Below are 26010 nucleotides of genomic sequence, written 5' to 3'. Positions count from 1 at the left end.
GAAGGGAGACAGCAACAACCAGTCTCAATAGAGGGAGAGACAAAAAGGGTAAGAGAGAAGAGGTGACAGGATAGCGTAAAAGAACGAAGGGAACAGTCGGAGCCAAAGAAGAAAAGAACAGCGGAAGAGGGGTTGCCCCCACCTCTACTAATCTGCTCACCAGCGGCCGCCTCCAGTCCACCACGCCCTTGTAAATAGCATCAGCAAGCACTGTAGATGAACACTTCAGATCGGAGACGCACAGGTTAAAGTGGTGACCAGAGAAGAGGTGTCTAACTCAAAAACCCAATTTACTGCAAACGGAAGGACGGAGATTCCACATAGGACAGCCACGGCAACCATATCGCCGTGTATTTAGCCAGATGGCCATTCAAGTCCGCCATCAATTCCTCCATTCTGCAGATGAACAGGACCTCATTGTACCAATCTGAGACAGTGGGTGGAAGCGTATCCTTCCAACGCCTGGGGATCACCGTCCTGGCTGCCACTAAAAGAAAGTGAGCCAGAATTTTGGAAGGGGATTTCCTGGTCACCGGCAGAACAGACAACAAGAGAACTTTAGCTTCATTCTGGTAAACTACGCCAGTAATCGATTTCACGTCAGAGATCACTTGGTTCCAAAAGGGAGTCAACAACGGGCATGACCACCATACGTGGAGCATGGTGCCTCTAGCCCCCACACCGCCAGCAGGTCTCAGACACCGAGGGGTAAATTCTATGCAACACAGAGGGCACCCTATACCACCTGGACAAGATTTTATAATTGGTCTCTTGGGCTCGGCAAGAGATAGACACCTTGTGGCACAGTCTAAAGGCCGCCGACCAATCCGACGGAGCAAATGTAGTGTCTAGTTCCGTCTCCTAAGCCCTCACGAATGTCGGTAGAGTCTGCTCGCCTCATCCAAGAGCAGTCCGTATATCTGTGAAACAGTTCGAGCGGGCGGGGAGGAGGAAGTACACAATTCCTCAAAGGGGAGAAGGGGTCTATTCAATTGTAATTGCCGACCCGTGGTATCTACAAAATGTTTAAGCTGGAGGTACTGCATGAGCATTGCCGGCGTGCGGAGTCGCTCGGGCACCAGAGACGTGTAGGGACGGAGCATCGAACCCTCGAGGAATCCCCTGATCGGCAGGCCGGGGGGCTCCGAAGCACCCAAAAAATAGGAACAGTCAAGACCGGGAGGGAAGAGGGGATTACCCAGGAGGGGGGTGAGGGGTCCGTCCCTTGTAAAAATTGTCTTATGAGACAGGCCACGGCTGAAGATCGTGTGCAGCTCCCCTATTACCCATGGGAAAGGTGGGCTCCTGTTGCTCGTCAGAGCATGCGGGGGCAACCATGGCATGGCTCGGAAGACCCTGGTCTCAGCAGTGAGCTCTACCTCCGTCCATCTCCTCGCCGGGGAGCCATACAGGAAATCCAGGAATCTGGTCAGAGAGGCAGCCATATAGTAAGCTTTACAGTCCGGGACTGCCAGCCCCCCCCCAGACTGCTTCCGCATGATTAAAACTGCCCTAGAAATCCTGGACAGCCTCCCCGCCCAGACGAACGAGCGAAACAGTTTATCCAGTCTCCGGAAGAAAACAGGTGGGACATACACAGGTACCGTCTGGAAGAGGTAAAGGAGTCTCGGCAACACATTCATTTTCAGGATTCCCATCCTACCCATCCATAAGAACAAGCCAGAGGACCACCTCTTCAAGTCCCTCTCCAAAGTCTGTAATAGGGGTAGGTAATTCAGAGCATACCCCTCTCGAGGGTCCACCGGGACCTGGACACCCAAGTATTTAATTGACCCCGTGGCCCAGCGAAACGAATACTCTCTTTTCAGTCGTATCATGTCAGAGGTAGAAAGGGTGAGGTTCAAAGCAACACTTTTGGACACATTAACCTTGTGGTTACTGAAGTGGGAGTAACGATTTATAACACTCATGAGCGCGGGCAAAGAGGTGTGAGGAGAAGAGACAAAGGAGTAGGTCATCTGCAAAGGCCGAGCAGAGGTGCACACTTCCATTACTGGAGAACCCCTGTATATGGGGGTCAGATCTCAGAGCGATCAAGAGATGCTCCATACAAAAAACATATAAAAGTGGGGAGAGCGGGCACCCCTGTCTCGTTCCATTGCGAATGGCAATCGGGGAGGAGAGAGAGCCGTTTACTCTAACCCTAGCCTGGGGGTCCCTGTATAAGGCCAATATTCTACCCAACATGTTCGGGCCCAGTCCCACCTGTCTTAACGACGCCTCCATGAACCTCCAGTCCACCCGATCAAAGGCCTTTTTGGCATCAAGGGACAAGAGCATCAGTGGTTGTTTGGTCGCCACTGCTCGATGTACAATAGAGTAGGCTCGCACCATGTTGTCCCGAGCCTCTCTAGTTCTGACGAAACCTGATTGCGGTCCGCCAATATCTTGGCAAACAATTTCGTGGGATATAGGCCTATAGAGCATGAGTTCAGATCCCGCCCTTCTTTGGGGAGAACAGTTATAATAGCACCCAGTGACGCTGTCGGAAAGCCTACCTCAGGAGAGACGGAGTTAAAGGTCTTACATAATAAAGGGAGGAGAACGTCTTTCAAAGACTTAAAGAATTTGGCCGTATAGCCATCCAGGCCCGGGCTCTTTCCCGACTTCAGTCGCGAGATGGCTTGGGATATTTCCTCATCCGTAAAGGGAGCCTCCAAAAAATCCACATCTCCCTTCGGAAGTCAGGGAAGAGCGGTCTGCTTAATATAATCCGCAAGGGCACCGTGAGGGGAGGGAGCAACAGCATCCAGGGTCTTGGGGGGTGAGGGAGGTGGTGGAGATTATAAAGCTCTGAGTAATATGTCTCAAAGGCTGTCAAGATCTCATCAGTTAGATGAGTTTTCCTACCATCTTGGGCGTTGATAGACGGGATGTACAACAACGCCCTACTCTCCCTAAGGGCTCGGGCTAGGTATTTCCCGGGTTTGTTGCCCCATTCGTAAAATGCCTGCGAACAGCGCTGGCGAAACAATTTGTAGGAGTCGTTCAGCAAGGCACAGATGTCGTGCCGCGTCTTAATGAGATCCCTCAGCGTGGCTTCTTGTAATGAGCATTTATGTAAAGCCTCCAGACTGGAGAGCCAAGCATAAAGGTTCTGCAGCTTGGCTGCCTTCTCACTTTTGAGGCGGGTGCCATGGCTAATCAGGACCCCCCAGAGTACGCATTTGAGCGCTTCCCATTGTACAGGCAAGGACGTGTGATCCGAAGCATGCACAACAAGAAAATCAGCCACAGCTTTCCTCAGATCTGCCAAACACACTGTGTCTAGGAGTAGGGACTCATTAAGGCGCCACACGAACTGTGGTCTACTCAGAGTGGGCATACAAAGCGTACAGAAAATCGGTGCGTGGTCACACAGAAACAAGTGGCCAATTTGTGTGGAGGAGAGTCTGGGTAAGTAAAAATGTGGAAGAAAAAATATAGTCCAGTCTGCTATATGTCCTATGGGGGCTGGAAAAATGGGTGTAGTCCCTGTCCCCCGGATGCTGGAGACGCCACACATCGCACAATTGTAGAGAATGCAGCAGTTTCCGGAGTCGGCTAATTTGACGGTAAGAGATATTAGTGCTTTGTGTTGACGTGTCCAACAAGGGCTGGAGAGGGAGGTTAAGGTCCCCACCCACTAGCAGCATACCCTGGGCAAAAGTCTCCAATTCCTCCAAGGATTTCAGAAAAAACGGGACCTGAGAGGAGTTGGGTGCATAAATAGACGCCACTGTTACCACCTGACCTAGAACAGCTCCCCTAACAAATAGATAGCGAGCCTCAGGGTCAACCTTCACATCTTGCACGCTAATAGGGAGCGATCGGTGAAAACCGATAGAGACACCCCTAGAACGTGTGTCAGGGTTGGGGCTGTGAGCCCAGGTGGTGAAGTACCGTCCTAACCTATCCGGGACATGTCCTTCCTTAAAATGGGTCTCTTGTAAACATAAAATCTTCACTTTCTTCTTATGCATATGGTAAAGTATCTGAGACCTCTTCTCCGGCACATTAAACCCCTGCACGTTTAAAGTAGCAATTTTTACCTCCGCCATGGTGGAGGCTCTAGCAATCCAGACGAGGGGAGGTGACGTGGACTGGGGGTGGCACCCGAGACGACCGCCGAGGAACCGGCTCTGAAAAAGAAAAAGGAAAAAGAGGAGAATCAGTAAACAAAAAAAATCAGGATATCAGAAAACGGGGTGGTAGGATTAAAAGGAGGGGCAAAAGAAAAAAGCAAGAATCACTTGCGTAGGGACACTAGTGACAGTATCTAACAGCTGCCCAAAGGGTGTGCAACACGCACACCAACCCTGTGTGGGGGTGAGGTGACGAAGAACAGAACACACAAATCAATGGAGGTGTAGGAAAAACCAAATCAAACAAGCTGTATAGGCAGAATGCATTCGTCCGCCCACGTCCATGTCACAGTTACAGACTCCATATCGGAGCCGTTGGACAATATGAAGCGGGGAGGTAAGGAGTAAGACAACGCGGTCTAGCAATGGGAAGGAAAATAAGGCACCCTTAGATCAGGCAAGAGCGGGAGAGAAAACAGGGAATCTGAGAAAAAGAGTAGGTGGGGAGACCGGGGGGGGGGGGGGGGGGGGCAAAGAAGGAAAAGGAGAGGGAAAGGGAAGAAGAAGAGGGGGGGGGGGGGGAGTAAAAGAATGAAGAAAAAGGAGGGGGGGAAGGGAGAGAAGCCAGGAGGAATGAGGGAAAAGGGGAAAGAAAGGGGGGGGGGAGGATGGGAGAAAGAAGGTGGAGAAGATATTCTAAATTCCCTACTGGGATTATCTCTACAACAAGTGGTTGAGGAGCCAACGCGGAAGGAGGCCATTTTGGATTTGGTATTCACAAATGGGGATTTGGTATATGATGTTATTGTTGACGAAAGCTTAGGATCTAGTGATCACCAATCAGTGTGGTTTAATATAAGAACAGTGAAGGAGTCACACCACACAAAAACAAAAGTTTTAGATTTTAGAAAAACAGACTTTTCAAAAATGAGATTAGTCATAAATGAGTCCCTATCAGACTGGAACAAATTACATGGAGTTCAGGAGAAATGGGACTACTTAAAAGACGCTTTATTGAAGGCAACAGAAAATTGCACTAGACTTGTCAGTAAAAGCAGAAAAAGGAAGAGACCACTGTGGTACTCAGCAGAAATGGCCAAAATCATTAAAAAAACAAAAAACTAGCATTTAGTAATTATAAAACAACCCAGAGCAATGAAGATAGGGAAATCTACAAGACTAGGCAGAAAGAGGCCAAGCAAGTTATAAAAACTTCTAAAAGCACAGGCAGAAGAAAAACTATCTCAGTCTGTGAAAAAAGGGGATAAGACATTCTTCAGATATATAAATCAAAAAAGGAAATCAAAACAAGGAATAACTAAATTAAAAACAAAGGAAGGGAGGTATGTAGAAGAGAGTAAGGGGCTAGCCGACTGCCTTAATGAATACTTCTGTTCAGTTTTTACAGAAGAAAAAGGAGGAAAAGGACCTCCATTAGAGAGAAAAGCTAAGGAATTGTTTGATGCATGTGTCTTTACAGAGGAAGAGGTTCTACGTTTGCTTTCTAAAGTGGACAAATAAATCACAGGGGCCTGATGGGATACACCCAAAATAATTAAAAGAGTTTAGTGGTGAGCTAGCAAAACCGTTAGCAGAGTTATTTAACCAATCAATGGTAACAGGAGCCATCCCGGAAGATTGGAAATTAGCAAATGTTGTGCCCATGCACAAGAAAGGTAGTAAGGAGGAATCAAGCAACTATAGGCCAGTAAGTCTGACATCAATAGTGGGGAAATTAATGGAAACCCTACTAAAGTATAGGATTGTGGAACATCTAAAATACCATGGATTGCAAGATGAAAAACAACATGGGTTTACTTCAGGGAGATCATGTCAAATAAATCTTATTGATTTTTTTGACCGGGTGACTAAAATAATAGATGGCGGAGGGGCAGTAGACATTGCATATCTAGATTTTAGTAAGGCTTTTGACACTGTCCCACATAGAAGACTTATCAATAAACTACAGTCATTGAGCTTGGACTCCCATATTGTTGAGTGGATTAGGCAGTGGCTGAGTGACAGACAACAGAGGGTTGTAGTCAATGGAGAATATTCAGAGCAAGGTCTTGTTACCAGTGGGGACCTCAGGGATCTGTACTGGGACCAATATTGTTTAATATCTTCATTAGTGATATTACAGAAGGTCTCAATGGTAAGGTATTGGTCCTTTTGCTGATGACACAAAGATATGTAACAGGGTTGATGTTCCTGGAGGGATCCGCCAAATGGAAAAGGATTTAGGCAAACTAGAAGAATGGTCAGAACTCTGGCAACTGAAATTTAATTTGGATAAGTGCAAGATAATGCAACTGGGGCATAAAAACCTTCAGGCAGAATATAGAATATTTGACACAGTCCTGACCTCAGTATCTGAGGAAAGGGATTTAGGAGTAATTATTTCAGAAGACTTAAAAGGTAGGAAGACGGGAAACGGGAAATTAAGAACGGGAAAGTAATAAGGGGGAGAAAAAGAGTAGGAGGGAGGGGAAAAAGGGAGAAAGAAAGAGAGGGAGGGAGTTGTTACATTCTTATACTGGTCAAATTTCATTTGACACAGTCACCATTGGAGAGGAATAAATTACTCAGGTTACATCAAATTTAGTAAACAATCATACATTTATTTTAGGCTCATAGACAAATATGGCAAACAGAACAAACTAGTAAATCTTATGTAAATAACAGTTCTTGCTTAAGTATTACAATAATAACAGTAGGAAGTACAGGCATGTTCTCAGAACAATCTCACCAAGTGAGGGTTGTGTGGGCTGGATCCATCATGGAAAGTTCATCTAAGATGGCTTCCTCCTTCATCAGACTGGTCTGGCTCCTTCCTCTTAGCTTGGCTTGGCTTACTTCAATGGTCTTGCTTCATGATGTCCTCCTCGTCCTCCATGGATGAGGCTTCCTTAATGATGATGCCTTAATGATGCTTCCATAATGATGCCTTAATGATCCTGCAGTCTTCTTAAATACCGTACTTATGGTGTGTTCTTTACATATGTGGGCGTGGTTATACTATGTCTTATATCCATAAATATACTTATCTCTATATATCTCCTCCTAGTGGGTTGGTTTGAGTATATCTTTAACTTAAGGGTGTATACATTATGTCATGCTTAACTTGCATACTAATTGGACATTAGTACCCTTCCTAGAATAGTATAGTTATGCATACCTCAGCAATTCTATCTATAGTATTCAGCTATAGCTTAACTGTTCCTAAAGGTCATGGCATCCATTTTAGATTTGACTCTTGTCAGCCATCTTGTATACCCTTGCATAAGTTATATTGTATATTAATCATTTTAACATTTCCCCCTATTATGAGTTTTTTAAAATTACTCATAATACAGTTGTTTCAATATACAATTACCATATATAGTATTAGTAACCAAATCCTTACTTTGTAGTCAATTTGTAAATTAATTAGACAATCCCCTTTAAATTAGTATATATCATCTTAGAATATCAATTTTAAGTAAATAAATCCATTCATAGTATTCATTGGTATTATTATCATCATTATTCTAATAATTCTTTGTCATAGTATATCATGATATATAACAAATCATGTTATACTAGTCCATACAATAATACATTATCATTTTACCATACTGTGTTATATTATATTATGTTATGTTGTGTTGTGGTATACTGTAATTTATCTTTCATAAAAAACATTTTTAACCAATACCTAAATCTAATTTAAATCTTTGTCTTCTTGGGTCTTGGAAAAAATCAAAATATAGAAGATCAATGTAACTTTTGACTCAGTCCATAACACAGTCCATAAAAAATCCTTGAAATGGAAAACTTTTGAAAAACAATAGTCACTGTCCTTTGATTATTTTTACCAATAATAACAAATTTTCTTTCTTTGCTCCTATTCTATGATCATTCTTTTGTCAGTTGGTTCCTTGAATTTTACAGTAATAGCAAACATTCTTTTTAGTCCTGGACAGCCAAGGGTTAGCATCCCTTGATGATAAGTCACTTCCTCAAAGACTCTGCATCAACACTGCAATGGTTAACTTTAACTCTTTTATTTCTTTGCTGGAACAACAGCTGGTGATAAGAAAACAATCCTTTTTCAAATAACTTTTTTCTTCACCTTTTGGCTCATGGACTTATGTTTTAGCCCAATTTGTAGAAATACATTTCTTTAACTCCTTTGCTTGAGACAGAAGCTGATGGTCAAATACCTCACTCTGTAACTTGACTCAGTGAATTCCACTCAGGCCTTTTTCTCTTAGTCATCTGTAGAACTAGAAGTCCCAGCAAGTCCTCTTTATATTTCTTTAATACAGGTAAACCTTACCATTGGTTACCTCTGGCTTCAGACTCCTATTCATCTGTAGACATAAAGTCTTTTTACCTGAAACACAGTTCATCATATCCTTGATCCTCACAGCAAGTGAAGTCCTTTCCCCATGGGAGTATTTTAAAATAATTTCAACAGAGAAGCTCTTTGAAAACAATCTGTAGTCAGTCCCAGCATTGATGCTCATCAGCTGTTCTTGTCCATCAATTGTCCAGCAAATATCCTTTGGAAAAATAGTCAATTAAAAATAACAGATAGTCCAAAACTTATCTTTGTCTTCATCTGTTTAACTTGGATATCCCACTTGATTTAGGAAATATCAAAAATAATCAAAAACAAAAACTCTTCTTTTTCCCTAAACTATACCCAAAATATTGGTAACTTTTCCTATAATATATTCATTACAATATACCACATCATTTCATATCATATATACCTTATAATTTTAAATATGAAATAATTATTAAAAACATTAATTATGATTATTATTATTATGTCACATATGCTAAACATCATTCTATGACTATTCATAATATTATTATTATTATGATTATTATTATACTATTATATTAACCATATCTGACTGCGAATTCTAAATATCTTAAAATAATACAATAGTTTAATAGTAAACAAGTCTTAACTCATAAGTTATTCTCATATGTTATGTAAATCATATATTATCTAAGCATACTCATAACATTCTTATTTTTATTTCATATTAATAATTACTTTAAATATAACCTTAACCTTTATTAATTAATTACCCATGTATTCCACCATGTTATTCATTATATAAAATTGACACTTTCAAAATAATCTTTATTACCCAATTTTTTATTATCCCACATGACACCATAAAATGTGTATAAAACCTTATATTGTTGTGTGCATTTCACTTTTTTGTACCTTTTTAGAAGTTATAGTGATGTATTACATCACTTTCCCAATACCAGACTTTGTCTTAACAGCTGTCACTCGCCCCATTCAGCTTATGAGAGCTGAAGTACTCTGTGATTTTTGTTGTTGGGAACACCACAATATATTTCAAAGTGTAGGATTACTGTATGTAAGAGAGAGATGGAATTCCACTCTTCCTTGTTACAGTGTTTTGTAATACCATTTAATAAAGAAACCCAGTGAAACCCAGTATATATTTGTCACCAACTTTGTTATAGTAATGGACTCCATTAAAATGAATAAAACAATTCCCCACATTTTTACCTATGTCAATTACATGAAGATTTACTTGTGTAAACATTTATACAACACAAGACATTCACAAACACACATATATGAATTTGTGTATATACTTGAACTAATTCCCATATGAATATTCATGTATACTGAACATGTAAAACAAAGAACAATTAACAATTGAACCTACATTATGTCAGTGTGTAATTACCTTAAAATTCCTTCATATGAAAATAACCATAATGTAACCTAAACTTTCTTAAAAATAACTAGAATAAAATAAAATAAAATATACCCCTAGAACCTTTAATCACAATAATATTTGAAATCATTTGATTCACCAATCTCTCCATATTAACATAGAAATATATGTATTTTCATGTCAATATGTAATTCTCTCTATAATTTGGTAAAGAATGAAATATTGTGCACTCAAATTTTATTCCATATAAAACCAATCATTATTAACCCTTTATCTTTTGGATTTCAAACATTATTTAATATTTCTTAGAACATAGCATACTCCAATCATTTCACTATATTCTCCATACTCAGCACATTTATTCGCTCACTGAATACACCTTTTCATACATTTAATAATTTGAATATGGTACCATTAAAATATACAATTTATATGAAGTACTTCCCAAGAATTCAATTAATTAATTAATATATGTATTAACTAAATTAATGAATTAAAGACATGTCTTTGAAAATATCCAAAAGGCCTTATCTTTTCAATACTTATAACTCACTTCTTACAACACTGCGGTGTCATCACTCACATCACTTTGGGTTCAGTTTTCCAAAGACACATTCCTTAATTTACTTAACCATACCTATGGTCACACATGGTCCCTGTCAATTACAGATACATGCACACATTTCAACAAATGCTCGTACCCAAGGTTTCTCATGCCCGTGCCCATTTTGTCCTTCATTTACACACACGTGCAGTTACAATGGCGACAGATACATGGACTCAAGGTTACTTAAATAGAGGATACAGAGAAGAACCATGCTTACTTTACAGAGCAAAATGGATAACTTTATTCTTCATGCTTTTTAAAACATATACAAGATGCAATTATATGTAAGTACATACAATACATTATTTAAACTTCATTAGCTAATGTTAGTCACAAAACTTATAGCTAATCAGCTCTTGTCCTGCATCTCTGTTAACCATATCCTTGGGACAAAATAACTTTTATTTGTTTTCCCAACTTTTACTTCTACTAAGAGATAAAAGCAGATATCATTAGTTACATATTCCATTATCATTGCAGAATAATAACATATGACGGTGATCTCCAAATATTACCCTGCAGCTGTTTCAAAGAAACATGATCTTTCTCTATCTTATTAATAATGTATATGCATACAAACATATCAATAGTAATAAATATATATATATTTAAATAGCTATACACAGATATATATATCTCCACTCTTTACCATAACAAATGTAGCAAAGAGTAAAAACATATATCATTAATTGACTCTCTCACTAATATATAACATAACTAACATTTTTACATAATATTGCCAAAATCCATTAGACTAGCCAAAAAATCATTTACCATATAATCTATACTTAAGTTTATTTAAAACCTTTTTATCCAATTGCTACCTTTGGTTTAATCATTTCTTTCATAAGAAAATCAGTAAACAATCCCATTAACCCTTTAATTTCTCTATGCTCTACTTTCTCTAACTTACAATGTTTAAGCCTGTCACTCAAAGACCTTGTTAAAGCTGGGGTGTCACTTTCCTCTGTCTTAGCTTCACTACCATCAGCTGTGTTTTGATTGGACAGTGCAGAGTGAATTCCTTCAATCTTGCCTGCTAACACTTTTACTGGATTACTTTCAAAATTAATTGTTTCATTATTATATGGCTTAACATTTATATGTAGTAATCTCCTTCGCTGTTCATAGATTGCATCCTGATTTTTGTAACTCTTTTTAGACAATTTTGGGGTTACAATTCCTTTGGATATAGGTTTACTCAGATTATGTGTTGAACTTTTCCGGAGCTGTGTGATTTCTGTCATGTGATCTCTCAGTGTTCTGTGTCTCTTCTGAGCTACCATTTTCTCCCTTATTATGTGTCTCACTTGCCTGATGTCTGACACTGGTTCTGGCTTTGTCTGCCTAATGTTCTCCTGTATGTTGGACTTGTTACAAGTGTGCCTAGCCATGTTGCTTTGTGATATGTTAGAAGCCTGACAATGTCTATCTTTTTGTTGCTTCCTGGCTACATCAATTAGTTTAGCAACTTCGATTAACGAATTTTTCTTTGACGCTATTGCTAATATTACTTTATCCATGAAAGGAAACTTTTTAATAAATGTACTTATCATAATCTGATTTTTATCAATTGATGTGTTTTTGTCCATAATCACCTTGAACATTCGTTCAAAACTTTTCATGTACTCAAAAACACATTGGTTTTTTCCGATTTGATAGGAAGTTAACATATCTATGCTTGGAATGTCCTTGTTGACACCTGTACAGAGCATTGTCAGCCTGTCAACATCATCACATTCCAACCATTCTTCTCCCTGTACATTGTGATGTAACTCTATAATTCTCCAAATATCTACAGGGATATATAATCGGAAAGTTTTATTGATTTGAGACTTGGTTAAACCAAACTTAGCTACGTGTACCTCAAAAACTTCTAAACTTCTCGCTACATGAAATTTCTTATTAAATGTAGGGATTTCTTTTTTAAGTTTACTCAAATAATGTAATTCTGTTAACAAATGCATTGATCTGTCACTTTGACAGATGTCAGCAGCTGACTCCCTTAAGTCTTCACTACACTGAGTAGTAAACATTCCTTGTGACTCTGTATCCAAATCAGATGTCAACACATTTTGACTTGTTACGTCACCATTACATTGTATACCACAATCTTTTCTGGATACAATTTCTGGATCATTTCCATGTATCAAAACTTGATCATGGAAAGCTTGTGACAGATGTACCAGATTTGCTACCTTACATTTCTCTTTATTTACAAATAGTTTACCATCTATTTCCTTATTCTTAGTTTCATATTCTGTTACTAATTTAAACCATAACTGTTTTAAGTCTACTTTAGATACATCTGACTTAAACCTAGAAATGTCTGAAACCTGCATTTTACATTTGTCTACCATAATATAGAGTAATTAAAACAATACTCATCAGATAGCCTCTTGTCTCTCAGTCTGCTTTGCTGAAACGTCCTTTAGCAATTTCCCGCAGCTGAATTCTTTTCCTGGCCTTCTCCAATGGTCGTCAGATTCTTAGGGTCTCGTCTTCCTGGGAAGCTTGTATAGTATATGGCATCCGTACATCTCTCCCCCTGTACAAGCTGAACAAAGACGAATGGCTGGCGTCGCCAAAATGTTACATTCTTATACTGGTCAAATTTCATTTGACACAGTCACCATTGGAGAGGAATAAATTACTCAGGTTACATCAAATTTAGTAAACAATCATACATTTATTTTAGGCTCATAGACAAATATGGCAAACAGAACAAACTAGTAAATCTTATGTAAATAACAGTTCTTGCTTAAGTATTACAATAATAACAGTAGGAAGTACAGGCATGTTCTCAGAACAATCTCACCAAGTGAGGGTTGTGTGGGCTGGATCCATCATGGAAAGTTCATCTAAGATGGCTTCCTCCTTCATCAGACTGGTCTGGCTCCTTCCTCTTAGCTTGGCTTGGCTTACTTCAATGGTCTTGCTTCATGATGTCCTCCTCGTCCTCCATGGATGAGGCTTCCTTAATGATGATGCCTTAATGATGCTTCCATAATGATGCCTTAATGATCCTGCAGTCTTCTTAAATACCGTACTTATGGTGTGTTCTTTACATATGTGGGCGTGGTTATACTATGTCTTATATCCATAAATATACTTATCTCTATATATCTCCTCCTAGTGGGTTGGTTTGAGTATATCTTTAACTTAAGGGTGTATACATTATGTCATGCTTAACTTGCATACTAATTGGACATTAGTACCCTTCCTAGAATAGTATAGTTATGCATACCTCAGCAATTCTATCTATAGTATTCAGCTATAGCTTAACTGTTCCTAAAGGTCATGGCATCCATTTTAGATTTGACTCTTGTCAGCCATCTTGTATACCCTTGCATAAGTTATATTGTATATTAATCATTTTAACAGGAGTGAAAAAGAGGAAAAGGGAGGGAAGAAAAACAGGGAAGAAGAGAAAGGAAGGGTGTCAGGGCGTGGAGAAACTGGTCACACATCACCGAAAGACACTACATATGTATCACGTAAAAGATGTAAGGCACTCTAAACAACAACTCTATGGAAGTCAGGGTTCCACAGAAGGTTCGGCCGAGCTTCGTCTTGACCTCCTCTGGCGTTGCGGCATTGGCCATCCTGGGTTAGGGCGCCTGGCTGGGGTGTGCTGTGAGGCCCTGGGCGCAGGTGGAGGAGCAAAGGGATCTCTCAGGAAGTCAGTCCACTTCGTCAGCAGCATAGGTGGGAGACCTAGTCCATCAAGGAAGTGTGGCAGTTCCTCCGGAACACGGAGTGAGGCAGTCAGGTCACCAGTGGAAACATGGAGTGCGAAGGGAAAACCCCAGCGATATGGAATGTTTCTTTCCTGAAGGACACGGAGCAGGGGTCGGAGTAAAGCTCACTGGCGTAGTGTCCGTCTAGACAGATCAGGGTAGATGTGTAAAGTAGCACCGTCAAAGTCAATCTCACCCCTCTGCCTCACTTTGTGCATAATCTGCTCCTTGAGCACGTATCTGTGGACTCTACAAATCACATCACGTGGGCGGGTCGGATCAGTGCTGGGCGCCCTCAACGCCCTGTGTACCCTATACAGTTCGATCGGCGACTCAGGAGGGCGACCAAGCAATGTATTAAAGATGCCTGTGACTGTGGGCAGAAGGTCTTGAGAGCGCGTAGCCTCAGGCAAACCACGTATATGTATATTATTTCTACGGCTACGGTTCTCAATGTCATCAAGATGGTCCGCAAGCTCGTGGTTAGGAGATGACTGGGCCACCGCAGCCTGTTGTAGATCTCTTAGAGTGTCCATGACAGTAGTTTGAAAGTCCTCTAGTGCCCTTACTTTACCCTGTAGCTCGGCAACGTCGTTTTTAACTGGCTGTAAATCCTGACGCCATGTATGCTTCAAATCAAGGGCCATCGCAGAAATGTCAGATTTAGTTGGCATAAGTGACAGCAGGGCCTGCAATTCGGGGTGACCTTTAAGCAGCGCGACCACCTGGGCCCGTGGTGGTAAAGTTGAGGCGCGAGGGTCACCGTCCACCATTGCCAGGGGGACTCGGCCGGTCACTGGGATGGAAGATGTCTTGGTCATTGCAAGTGGGGGACCAGCAGCACCAACAGGTGTCAGCGGGGTCAGGGCAGCAGTGGCACCCCGGTGATGCAGGGCCAGCCTAGGATCTGAGTCCCAGACCCCCTCGGACAACTGGCTGTGACGTTCCATAGGAGGGGGGAGGGCGCCCAGAGGACCGTACACTATTTCTAGGGGCCAGTCCTGTGACATGAGAAGGGGGCCAGTGGCAGTGTGGCTATTCTGGCTGCCAAATATCGAGGGGACACTCAAAGACGGCGAGCGCGCCGTATCCTCCACAGTCCCAGGTGAGGGGGGGGGGGCGCCATATTGCCTTCGTGCACAGTCCCGACCTCAGTCCCCCCCCACACCTACCGGCTGAATCAGTGACTCCTCGGCGCTCCTCTCTTCCCACTCCGCCAGTGTCGCAGGAGAAGTGGGCGGGCAGCGGTGTGCAGTGTCAGTAAGGCCGGGAGCAGGAGAAGAGCCTCGCAGCGCGGACCGAGCACGCGTCTCGTCGCAGCCTCCGGGCGGCCGCCCCTGTAAAGGAGCCACCTCCACCTCTAGCCCTGTAGCTGTCAACGGCTGTCCCTCGGCCACCGGAGTCCGGGCTGGCAGATCCAGAAGGGCAGGTAGGTGTGTGCAGCGGCCCGAGGTCCCGGTCACAGCGGCGCTCCTGCGTGTCACTGGAGGTGAGTGAGCGGGTGCCTCCTGCAACGAGGCCTCCCGCGCCATCTTGGATAGTGCAGGCATGCAGTCCTCGGTGTGCGTGAGCCCCGAGAGCGTGCTAAAGAAGTTAGAAATGGGGATGTCAGAAGACTGGGAATTCCCCCTGGATCCTCTGTTCCTGCCTGAGCGTTTGGATCTCATGGGAGTTGCAGAATCCCCCGCTATTTAGGGCCGTGGGAGCAGAGCTCAGCAAACGTGCGTCTGTCTTCTTCACATGACAGGCCACTCCCCCCATATATGTTTATTTTTATTTACACAGTTTTCTTACAGTTTGTTGTGTAAACATACAGCTCAGCTACATGCACATTACACATATACAGCTCTACTGTGTACACATACAGCTCAGCTACATGCACATTACACATATACAGCTCTACTGTGTACACATACAGCTCAGCTACATGCACATTACACATATACAGCTCTACTGTGTACACATACAGCTCAGCTACATGCACATTACACATATACAGCTCTACTGTGTACACATACAGCTCAGCTACATGCACATTACACATATACAGCTCTACTGTGTACACATACAGCTCAGCTACATGCACATTACACATATACAGCTCTACTGTGTACACATACAGCTCAGCTACATGCACATTACACATATACAGCTCTACTGTGTACACATACAGCTCAGCTACATGCACATTACACATATACAGCTCTACTGTGTACACATACAGCTCAGCTACATGCACATTACACATATACAGCTCTACTGTGTACACATACAGCTCAGCTCCATGTACATTACACATATACAGCTCAGCTACATGTACATTACACATATACAGCTCTACTGTGTACACATACAGCTCAGCTACATGTACATTACACATATACAGCTCTACTGTGTACACATACAGCTCAGCTACATGTACATTACACATATACAGCTCTACTGTGCACACATACAGCTCAGCTACATGCACATTACACATATACAGCTCTACTGTGTACACATACAGCTCAGCTACATGCACATTACACATATACAGCTCTACTGTGTACACATACAGCTCAGCTACATGTACATTACACATATACAGCTCTACTGTGTACACATACAGCTCAGCTACATGCACATTACACATATACAGCTCTACTGTGTACACATACAGCTCAGCTACATGCACATTACACATATACAGCTCTACTGTGTACACATACAGCTCAGCTACATGTACATTACACATATACAGCTCTACTGTGTACACATACAGCTCAGCTACATGCACATTACACACAGCTCTGCTGTGTACACATACAGCTCAGCTACATGCACATTACACATATACAGCTCTACTGTGTACACATACAGCTCAGCTACATGTACATTACACACATACAGCTCAGCTACATGCACATTACACATATACAGCTCTACTGTGTACACATACAGCTCAGCTACATGCACATTACACACAGCTCTGCTGCAGACATATATAACACACACATACACAGCTCTGCACCACGCACATCACACACACACAGCTCTGCTGCATACACATAACTTCAGCTCATCCAGCAGCGATCACAACCAGCACAGCAGAGTCCTGCATACACTGAGCAGATGAGCCTAGAGCAGCAGCCCCTGATCATGTGACTCCTCCTCTTTCTCCATGTGACTGATCACATGACTGTGACATCATGGCAGGTGGTGTAAGCACAGGGTAAGTACCCGGCTCTGTACAGTCTGCGGGTGGAGGTATGTGTGTGGCCATCAGGAGGGGTGGGGGAGGGGACAGCACCATTAACCCCTTCAGGACCTGCGCTTTATGTCCCCATTGACCATCACATGACCCAGAACTCTTTCATGTCTTTTATCTTCTTTCTGGGACTTGTTGTACTTTCCTCTTCTTCCCTTCAGGTTTCTCCAACCCAGGATCCTCTGCTGATATCTTCTATATAAGAGAAGTTTCCTGATCAACCATGGAGAGAGACAGGAACAAGATGGCCGACAGGATAATAGACCTCACCCTACAGATACTCTTCCGACTTACTGGAGAGGTGAGGGATTCTGGGAGTGATGTCACATGACCTCATTCTTATCTATGTAATAGATGGATATGACTGGAGAGGTGAGGGATTCTGGGAGTGATGTCACATGACCTCATTCTTATCCATGTAATAATAGATGGATATGACTGGAGAGGTGAGGGATTCTGGGAGTGATGTCACATGACCTCATTCTTATCTATGTAATAGATGGATATGACTGGAGAGGTGAGGGATTCTGGGAGTGATGTCACATGAATAACATTAAACCATGTAGCTAAAAATTCACAATTTTATTTGATCCTCGTAAAAAACCCAATAACAATAATACAAATAATTCGTATCAATACATAAAAAAGAGAATAAGCTCTCCTATGATGAACAACCGTATATCCCAACGCGTTTCCCCGTGTATCTTATGATATACAACGGTTCATCAGGGGATGGCAACAACAGTATACACATATATACCTAATAAGCACCGAGACATGGAGGGACAATATGTATAGATAACGTACAACACATGGACAGAGGCATAGCTTAATGTACAATGGATAAAAGGACAATTAGAACTATACATATATTATAATACATCAAAGCAGGCACATATGTAATACAAAGCACGTAAATGCAGATAGAAAATGGCAAGGCTTATTTGTGGCTTCATTTGAATATCCTCCGACTGATGTAGCAACCTGTAGCGGGAAGCAAAAAAAGGGGGAGAACAAACAAAGAAGAATAGAAAGAAAGAAGACACACATACCACATAAAACATAGCATTAGCTTTAGTACACAAATATTCCATTCTACATATATTTGCAAAGCAAGAATAATAAATATAATCACATCACATGCCAAAAGATATTGAGACATGAAAAAGTGTCAAGATTATAGTGTAGATAATGGATGTGTTGAAGATGATAACGAAGATGAATAAGGAAGAAAACAGATAGGTACCTATTAATGACAAACCAGGTGCCAAAAAAGAGGAAAAATAATAAGGTAGATGAAAGTCCTTAATTTACACCAAACGTGGTCTCAAAAAGGCTCCCAAAGAAAAAACATAAAGACATATATATATATGTCATTACCTCTAAGTAGCCAAGGACGAAATCACTGATAAAGTCACTGATAAAGTGAGGACCCTACGATAAGGGCTCCTCCATAGAAAAAGGGGGAAATAGGCTTAGTCAATGGCCCCCTAAAAATGGCAAATAATAATAATCATGATAAAGCCATACCAAATCTACCATATATATATATGGACCACCTCATTAGTAGTAAAGCCTATACCTGGATTAAAGACCTGAAAATAGTTGCTTCCTTACTACAGATAACTCCAGACCGAAATTGTCCAATCACCAAGAACCTGGTTGACCCTCCAGTTTATTACGTAAAGAATTCAGATAATAATGCCACCTATACACAAACAGGGGAGTGGGAGGGAAATAACATCAGTACAGATGGTAAATGCAAATGGTTCAATGTTACAACCCCAAGACCCTAATCCTCACCTAGGTAACGAAACCTCTATGATGTCCACAAAACCACAGTACAGTACCTATGATGTCCAGCCATTATCCATGTGTAGTTACTGCAATAAATAACTAAACTGATTAACCTACTTCCTAACACCACAATAATTAATGCTCAGTCCACTGCTTACCCCCATGTCAAAATGCCATAGGCATGATACGTCCGTCTGCGACTGGCGATCCACGTCGCAGATGGCTAGATGTATCCCAGCCTCTGTCTTATAAACCTCCACACTCGCGCGCATATCCGGGACGCCAAATGCGTCACTTCCGGTAGCCGCGTATCACGCAATAGCGTCTCCAAGGACGCCGTAACCAGATTGGGTCACATGATACTAGGTCATGTGATAACAACTCCGAGGACGCCGCAACCAAATCGGATCACGTGATGATAAATCACGTGACCCTTACGGCCATCACTGCACTGCACGTCCAGGATAGTTTAGTGAAGATAGGGGTGGGAGGGAAATTGAAGAGAAGGCTGGAAAGAAAGATAGTGCTATATAGCAGCACAGGAGAACTTAAATAAAGTACCGTATGTATAGATAAACAAAAAAGAAAGAGAGTACCAATATAAATCTAGATCATTGTATAACAAAATAAAGACTACATATCTTATTACACAATTACAGGGAATCATAAATATTTGAGAACAAATGATACATCCATATTATGTGTCAATTGTGACTACATAAATAGTATAATAACTTTTAAAGACTAACTGCTCAACCGAGCCAATGAAGTTAGGGGCATTTCTCGCAGTTTCATATAGTTTTTAAGTCCATTCTGTATTTTCTCACCAAAAACAAAGTGATTATGATATTATGGGTAATGTCTTTACTAAATGATAGTGATTTTTTCAAATATAAACGGTAAGCAAGGAAGGCATCCCGTACCAATCGGGATCTCCTCCAAGACAAAAGTTAGATAAATTGCAATGAGAGTTAATAAGGAGTGACAATGCTGTAAATAGCTACAAAAAGCAGCTATAAGTTAAACGTTCGTTTAGGCCAAATGGTGATACAGATCGCATCCTAAAGATCCATTCGGATTCTTTTTGTAGGATGCGTCTGTCCCATTCTCCTCCCCTAGGGGATTTCCGAATTACTTCCATAGCACAAAAGGAGATACATTTAGTGTCACCACCATGCTTTGCCCACATGTGTAGTGACACCGGAGTGTCTCTTCGATTTTGAATGTCACAAACATGTTCTCTGATCCTTTTCTTAAAGGACCTCTTAGTTTTGCCTATGTACTGGAGGGGGCATGTGCAGGTCCCTACATATATCACCCCTTCAGTATCACAATTGGCAAAATCTCTGATGATGTATTCTCTTCCAGTCACTACACTAGTGAAGGACTTACTTTGCTGGATGTTGCTACATGCCCTGCATCGGCCACAACGAAAGGTACCAAGTGGTTTCCTATCCAGCCAAGTCCCTTGCCTGGTTGGTTCCACAAAGTGACTATGTACCAACCTATCCCTTATAGACCTACCCCTGCGAAATGTAATCATGGGGTAAGGAGAAACAATATCGTTAAGATCTTGATCACTTCGTAAAAGAGGCCAATACCTTTTCAGTATATTCTTTACCCTTTCTGATTGGTTATCATAGGTACCAATTAATCTAACAGAATTGTCCTCAATGGTCCTATTTTTCGGGGTTAGCAACTCTTTACGTTCTGATGTTAAGGCCCTATTGAAGGATGTAAACAACACATCCGAGGGGTAGCCCCGTTCAACGAACCTATCCCTCAGATCCCTTGCCTGATTGTTGAAACCTTCCATCGACGAACAGTTCCTACGTATCCGCAGGAATTGTCCAGTGGGGATACGTAGGAACTGTTCGTCGATGGAAGGTTTCAACAATCAGGCAATCAGGCTACCCCTCGGATGTGTTGTTTACATCCTTCAATAGGGCCTTAACATCAGAACGTAAAGAGTTGCTAACCCCGAAAAATAGGACCATTGAGGACAATTCTGTTAGATTAATTGGTACCTATGATAACCAATCAGAAAGGGTAAAGAATATACTGAAAAGGTATTGGCCTCTTTTACGAAGTGATCAAGATCTTAACGATATTGTTTCTCCTTACCCCATGATTACATTTCGCAGGGGTAGGTCTATAAGGGATAGGTTGGTACATAGTCACTTTGTGGAACCAACCAGGCAAGGGACTTGGCTGGATAGGAAACCACTTGGTACCTTTCGTTGTGGCCGATGCAGGGCATGTAGCAACATCCAGCAAAGTAAGTCCTTCACTAGTGTAGTGACTGGAAGAGAATACATCATCAGAGATTTTGCCAATTGTGATACTGAAGGGGTGATATATGTAGGGACCTGCACATGCCCCCTCCAGTACATAGGCAAAACTAAGAGGTCCTTTAAGAAAAGGATCAGAGAACATGTTTGTGACATTCAAAATCGAAGAGACACTCCGGTGTCACTACACATGTGGGCAAAGCATGGTGGTGACACTAAATGTATCTCCTTTTGTGCTATGGAAGTAATTCGGAAATCCCCTAGGGGAGGAGAATGGGACAGACGCATCCTACAAAAAGAATCCGAATGGATCTTTAGGATGCGATCTGTATCACCATTTGGCCTAAACGAACGTTTAACTTATAGCTGCTTTTTGTAGCTATTTACAGCATTGTCACTCCTTATTAACTCTCATTGCAATTTATCTAACTTTTGTCTTGGAGGAGATCCCGATTGGTACGGGATGCCTTCCTTGCTTACCGTTTATATTTGAAAAAATCACTATCATTTAGTAAAGACATTACCCATAATATCATAATCACTTTGTTTTTGGTGAGAAAATACAGAATGGACTTAAAAACTATATGAAACTGCGAGAAATGCCCCTAACTTCATTGGCTCGGTTGAGCAGTTAGTCTTTAAAAGTTATTATACTATTTATGTAGTCACAATTGACACATAATATGGATGTATCATTTGTTCTCAAATATTTATGATTCCCTGTAATTGTGTAATAAGATATGTAGTCTTTATTTTGTTATACAATGATCTAGATTTATATTGGTACTCTCTTTCTTTTTTGTTTATCTATACATACGGTACTTTATTTAAGTTCTCCTGTGCTGCTATATAGCACTATCTTTCTTTCCAGCCTTCTCTTCAATTTCCCTCCCACCCCTATCTTCACTAAACTATCCTGGACGTGCAGTGCAGTGATGGCCGTAAGGGTCACGTGATTTATCATCACGTGATCCGATTTGGTTGCGGCGTCCTCGGAGTTGTTATCACATGACCTAGTATCATGTGACCCAATCTGGTTACGGCGTCCTTGGAGACGCTATTGCGTGATACGCGGCTACCGGAAGTGACGCATTTGGCGTCCCGGATATGCGCGCGAGTGTGGAGGTTTATAAGACAGAGGCTGGGATACATCTAGCCATCTGCGACGTGGATCGCCAGTCGCAGACGGACGTATCATGCCTATGGCATTTTGACATGGGGGTAAGCAGTGGACTGAGCATTAATTATTGTGGTGTTAGGAAGTAGGTTAATCAGTTTAGTTATTTATTGCAGTAACTACACATGGATAATGGCTGGACATCATAGGTACTGTACTGTGGTTTTGTGGACATCATAGAGGTTTCGTTACCTAGGTGAGGATTAGGGTCTTGGGGTTGTAACATTGAACCATTTGCATTTACCATCTGTACTGATGTTATTTCCCTCCCACTCCCCTGTTTGTGTATAGGTGGCATTATTATCTGAATTCTTTACGTAATAAACTGGAGGGTCAACCAGGTTCTTGGTGATTGGACAATTTCGGTCTGGAGTTATCTGTAGTAAGGAAGCAACTATTTTCAGGTCTTTAATCCAGGTATAGGCTTTACTACTAATGAGGTGGTCCATATATATATATGGTAGATTTGGTATGGCTTTATCATGATTATTATTATTTGCCATTTTTAGGGGGCCATTGACTAAGCCTATTTCCCCCTTTTTCTATGGAGGAGCCCTTATCGTAGGGTCCTCACTTTATCAGTGACTTTATCAGTGATTTCGTCCTTGGCTACTTAGAGGTAATGACATATATATATATGTCTTTATGTTTTTTCTTTGGGAGCCTTTTTGAGACCACGTTTGGTGTAAATTAAGGACTTTCATCTACCTTATTATTTTTCCTCTTTTTTGGCACCTGGTTTGTCATTAATAGGTACCTATCTGTTTTCTTCCTTATTCATCTTCGTTATCATCTTCAACACATCCATTATCTACACTATAATCTTGACACTTTTTCATGTCTCAATATCTTTTGGCATGTGATGTGATTATATTTATTATTCTTGCTTTGCAAATATATGTAGAATGGAATATTTGTGTACTAAAGCTAATGCTATGTTTTATGTGGTATGTGTGTCTTCTTTCTTTCTATTCTTCTTTGTTTGTTCTCCCCCTTTTTTTGCTTCCCGCTACAGGTTGCTACATCAGTCGGAGGATATTCAAATGAAGCCACAAATAAGCCTTGCCATTTTCTATCTGCATTTACGTGCTTTGTATTACATATGTGCCTGCTTTGATGTATTATAATATATGTATAGTTCTAATTGTCCTTTTATCCATTGTACATTAAGCTATGCCTCTGTCCATGTGTTGTACGTTATCTATACATATTGTCCCTCCATGTCTCGGTGCTTATTAGGTATATATGTGTATACTGTTGTTGCCATCCCCTGATGAACCGTTGTATATCATAAGATACACGGGGAAACGCGTTGGGATATACGGTTGTTCATCATAGGAGAGCTTATTCTCTTTTTTATGTATTGATACGAATTATTTGTATTATTGTTATTGGGTTTTTTACGAGGATCAAATAAAATTGTGAATTTTTAGCTACATGGTTTAATGTTATTCTGGTAGAAAATAGCTATAGGACACCATTGTGTCTGACTGTCAGTGAGATTAAGTGATGTCACATGACCTCATTCTTATCTATGTAATAACAGATGGATATGACTGGAGAGGTGAGGGATTCTGGGAGTGATGTCACATGACCTCATTCTTATCTATGTAATAACAGATGGATATGACGGGAGAGGTGAGGGATTCTGGGAGTGATGTCACATGACCTCATTCTTATCTATGTAATAACAGATGGATATGACTGGAGAGGTGAGGGATTCTGGGAGTGATGTCACATGACCTCATACTTATCTATGTAATAACAGATGGATATGACTGGAGAGGTGAGGGATTCTGGGAATGTATGTAGTGATATTAATGTGTCTCTCCATACACAGGATTACACAGTAGTGAAGAAGTCCTCTAGTGGGCGCTGTCGGGCCCCTGTGTGTGAAGAATGGGGAAAAACCCTGAGCCCAATCCCGGGGCCCCCACCTCACTCCCTGATACATGAGGAAATGGATGAACAGAAGATCCTAGAACTCATCAACAAGATGATGGAGCTGATGACTGGAGAGGTGATACTGCTGGGAATGCTGGGACATTATACAGTAATGGAGGGGTCTGGTGATGACTGGAGAGGTGACCCTGCTGGGACATTATACAGTAATGGAGGGGTCTGGTGATGACTGGAGAGGTGACCCTGCTGGGACATTATACAGTAATGGAGGGGTCTGGTGATGACTGGAGAGGTGACCCTGCTGGGACATTATACAGTAATGGAGGGGTCTGGTGATGACTGGAGAGGTGACACTGCTGGGAATGCTGGGACATTATACAGTAATGGAGGGGTCTGGTGATGACTGGAGAGGTGACACTGCTGGGAATGCTGGGACATTATACAGTAATGGAGGGTCTGGTGATGACTGGAGAGGTGACACTGCTGGGACATTATACAGTAATGGAGGGGTCTGGTGATGACTGGAGAGGTGACACTGCTGGGACATTATACAGTAATGGAGGGGTCTGGTGATGACTGGAGAGGTGACACTGCTGGGAATGCTGGGACATTATACAGTAATGGAGGGGTCTGGTGATGACTGGAGAGGTGACACTGCTGGGACATTATACAGTAATGGAGGGGTCTGGTGATGACTGGAGAGGTGACACTGCTGGGAATGCTGGGACATTATACAGTAATGGAGGGGTCTGGTGATGACTGGAGAGGTGACACTGCTGGGAATGCTGGGACATTATACAGTAATGGAGGGGTCTGGTGATGACTGGAGAGGTGACACTGCTGGGAATGCTGGGACATTATACAGTAATGGAGGGGTCTGGTGATGACTAGAGAGGTGACACTGCTGGGAATGCTGGGACATTATACAGTAATGGAGGGGTCTGGTGATGACTGGAGAGGTGACACTGCTGGGACATTATACAGTAATGGAGGGGTCTGGTGATGACTGGAGAGGTGACACTGCTGGGAATGCTGGGACATTATACAGTAATGGAGGGGTCTGGTGATGACTGGAGAGGTGACACTGCTGGGACATTATACAGTAATGGAGGGGTCTGGTGATGACTGGAGAGGTGACACTGCTGGGAATGCTGGGACATTATACAGTAATGGAGGGGTCTGGTGATGACTGGAGAGGTGACACTGCTGGGAATGCTGGGACATTATACAGTAATGGAGGGGTCTGGTGATGACTGGAGCGGTGACACTGCTGGGACATTATACAGTAATGGAGGGGTCTGGTGATGACTGGAGAGGTGACACTGCTTGGACATTATACAGTAATGGAGGGGTCTGGTGATGACTGGAGAGGTGACACTGCTGGGAATGCTGCTACATTATACAGTAATGGAGGGGTCTGGTGATGACTGGAGAGGTGACA

The 26010-nt window shown here is 41.9% G+C and overlaps 1 protein-coding gene across 1 annotated transcript in view; it reads left to right on the top strand.

Moving 5' to 3' along the window:
• The window catches only part of LOC130293390 (oocyte zinc finger protein XlCOF7.1-like), a 145096-nt gene that overhangs the window by 108677 nt on the left and 10409 nt on the right, over positions 1-26010 (top strand). The window contains exons 9-12 of the mRNA XM_056542053.1: positions 19025-19157; positions 20921-21062; positions 21146-21248; positions 24529-24687. Of these exons, the coding sequence (XP_056398028.1) occupies positions 19025-19157; positions 20921-21062; positions 21146-21248; positions 24529-24687 (537 nt within the window). The remainder of the gene's footprint in view (positions 1-19024; positions 19158-20920; positions 21063-21145; positions 21249-24528; positions 24688-26010) is intronic.

This window comes from Hyla sarda, chromosome 1 (genome assembly GCF_029499605.1).
Source record: "Hyla sarda isolate aHylSar1 chromosome 1, aHylSar1.hap1, whole genome shotgun sequence".
NCBI classification, from domain to species: domain Eukaryota; kingdom Metazoa; phylum Chordata; class Amphibia; order Anura; family Hylidae; genus Hyla; species Hyla sarda.
The sequence above is the reverse complement of the archived record's forward strand: the minus strand, read 5'-3'. Positions and strand labels throughout refer to the sequence as shown.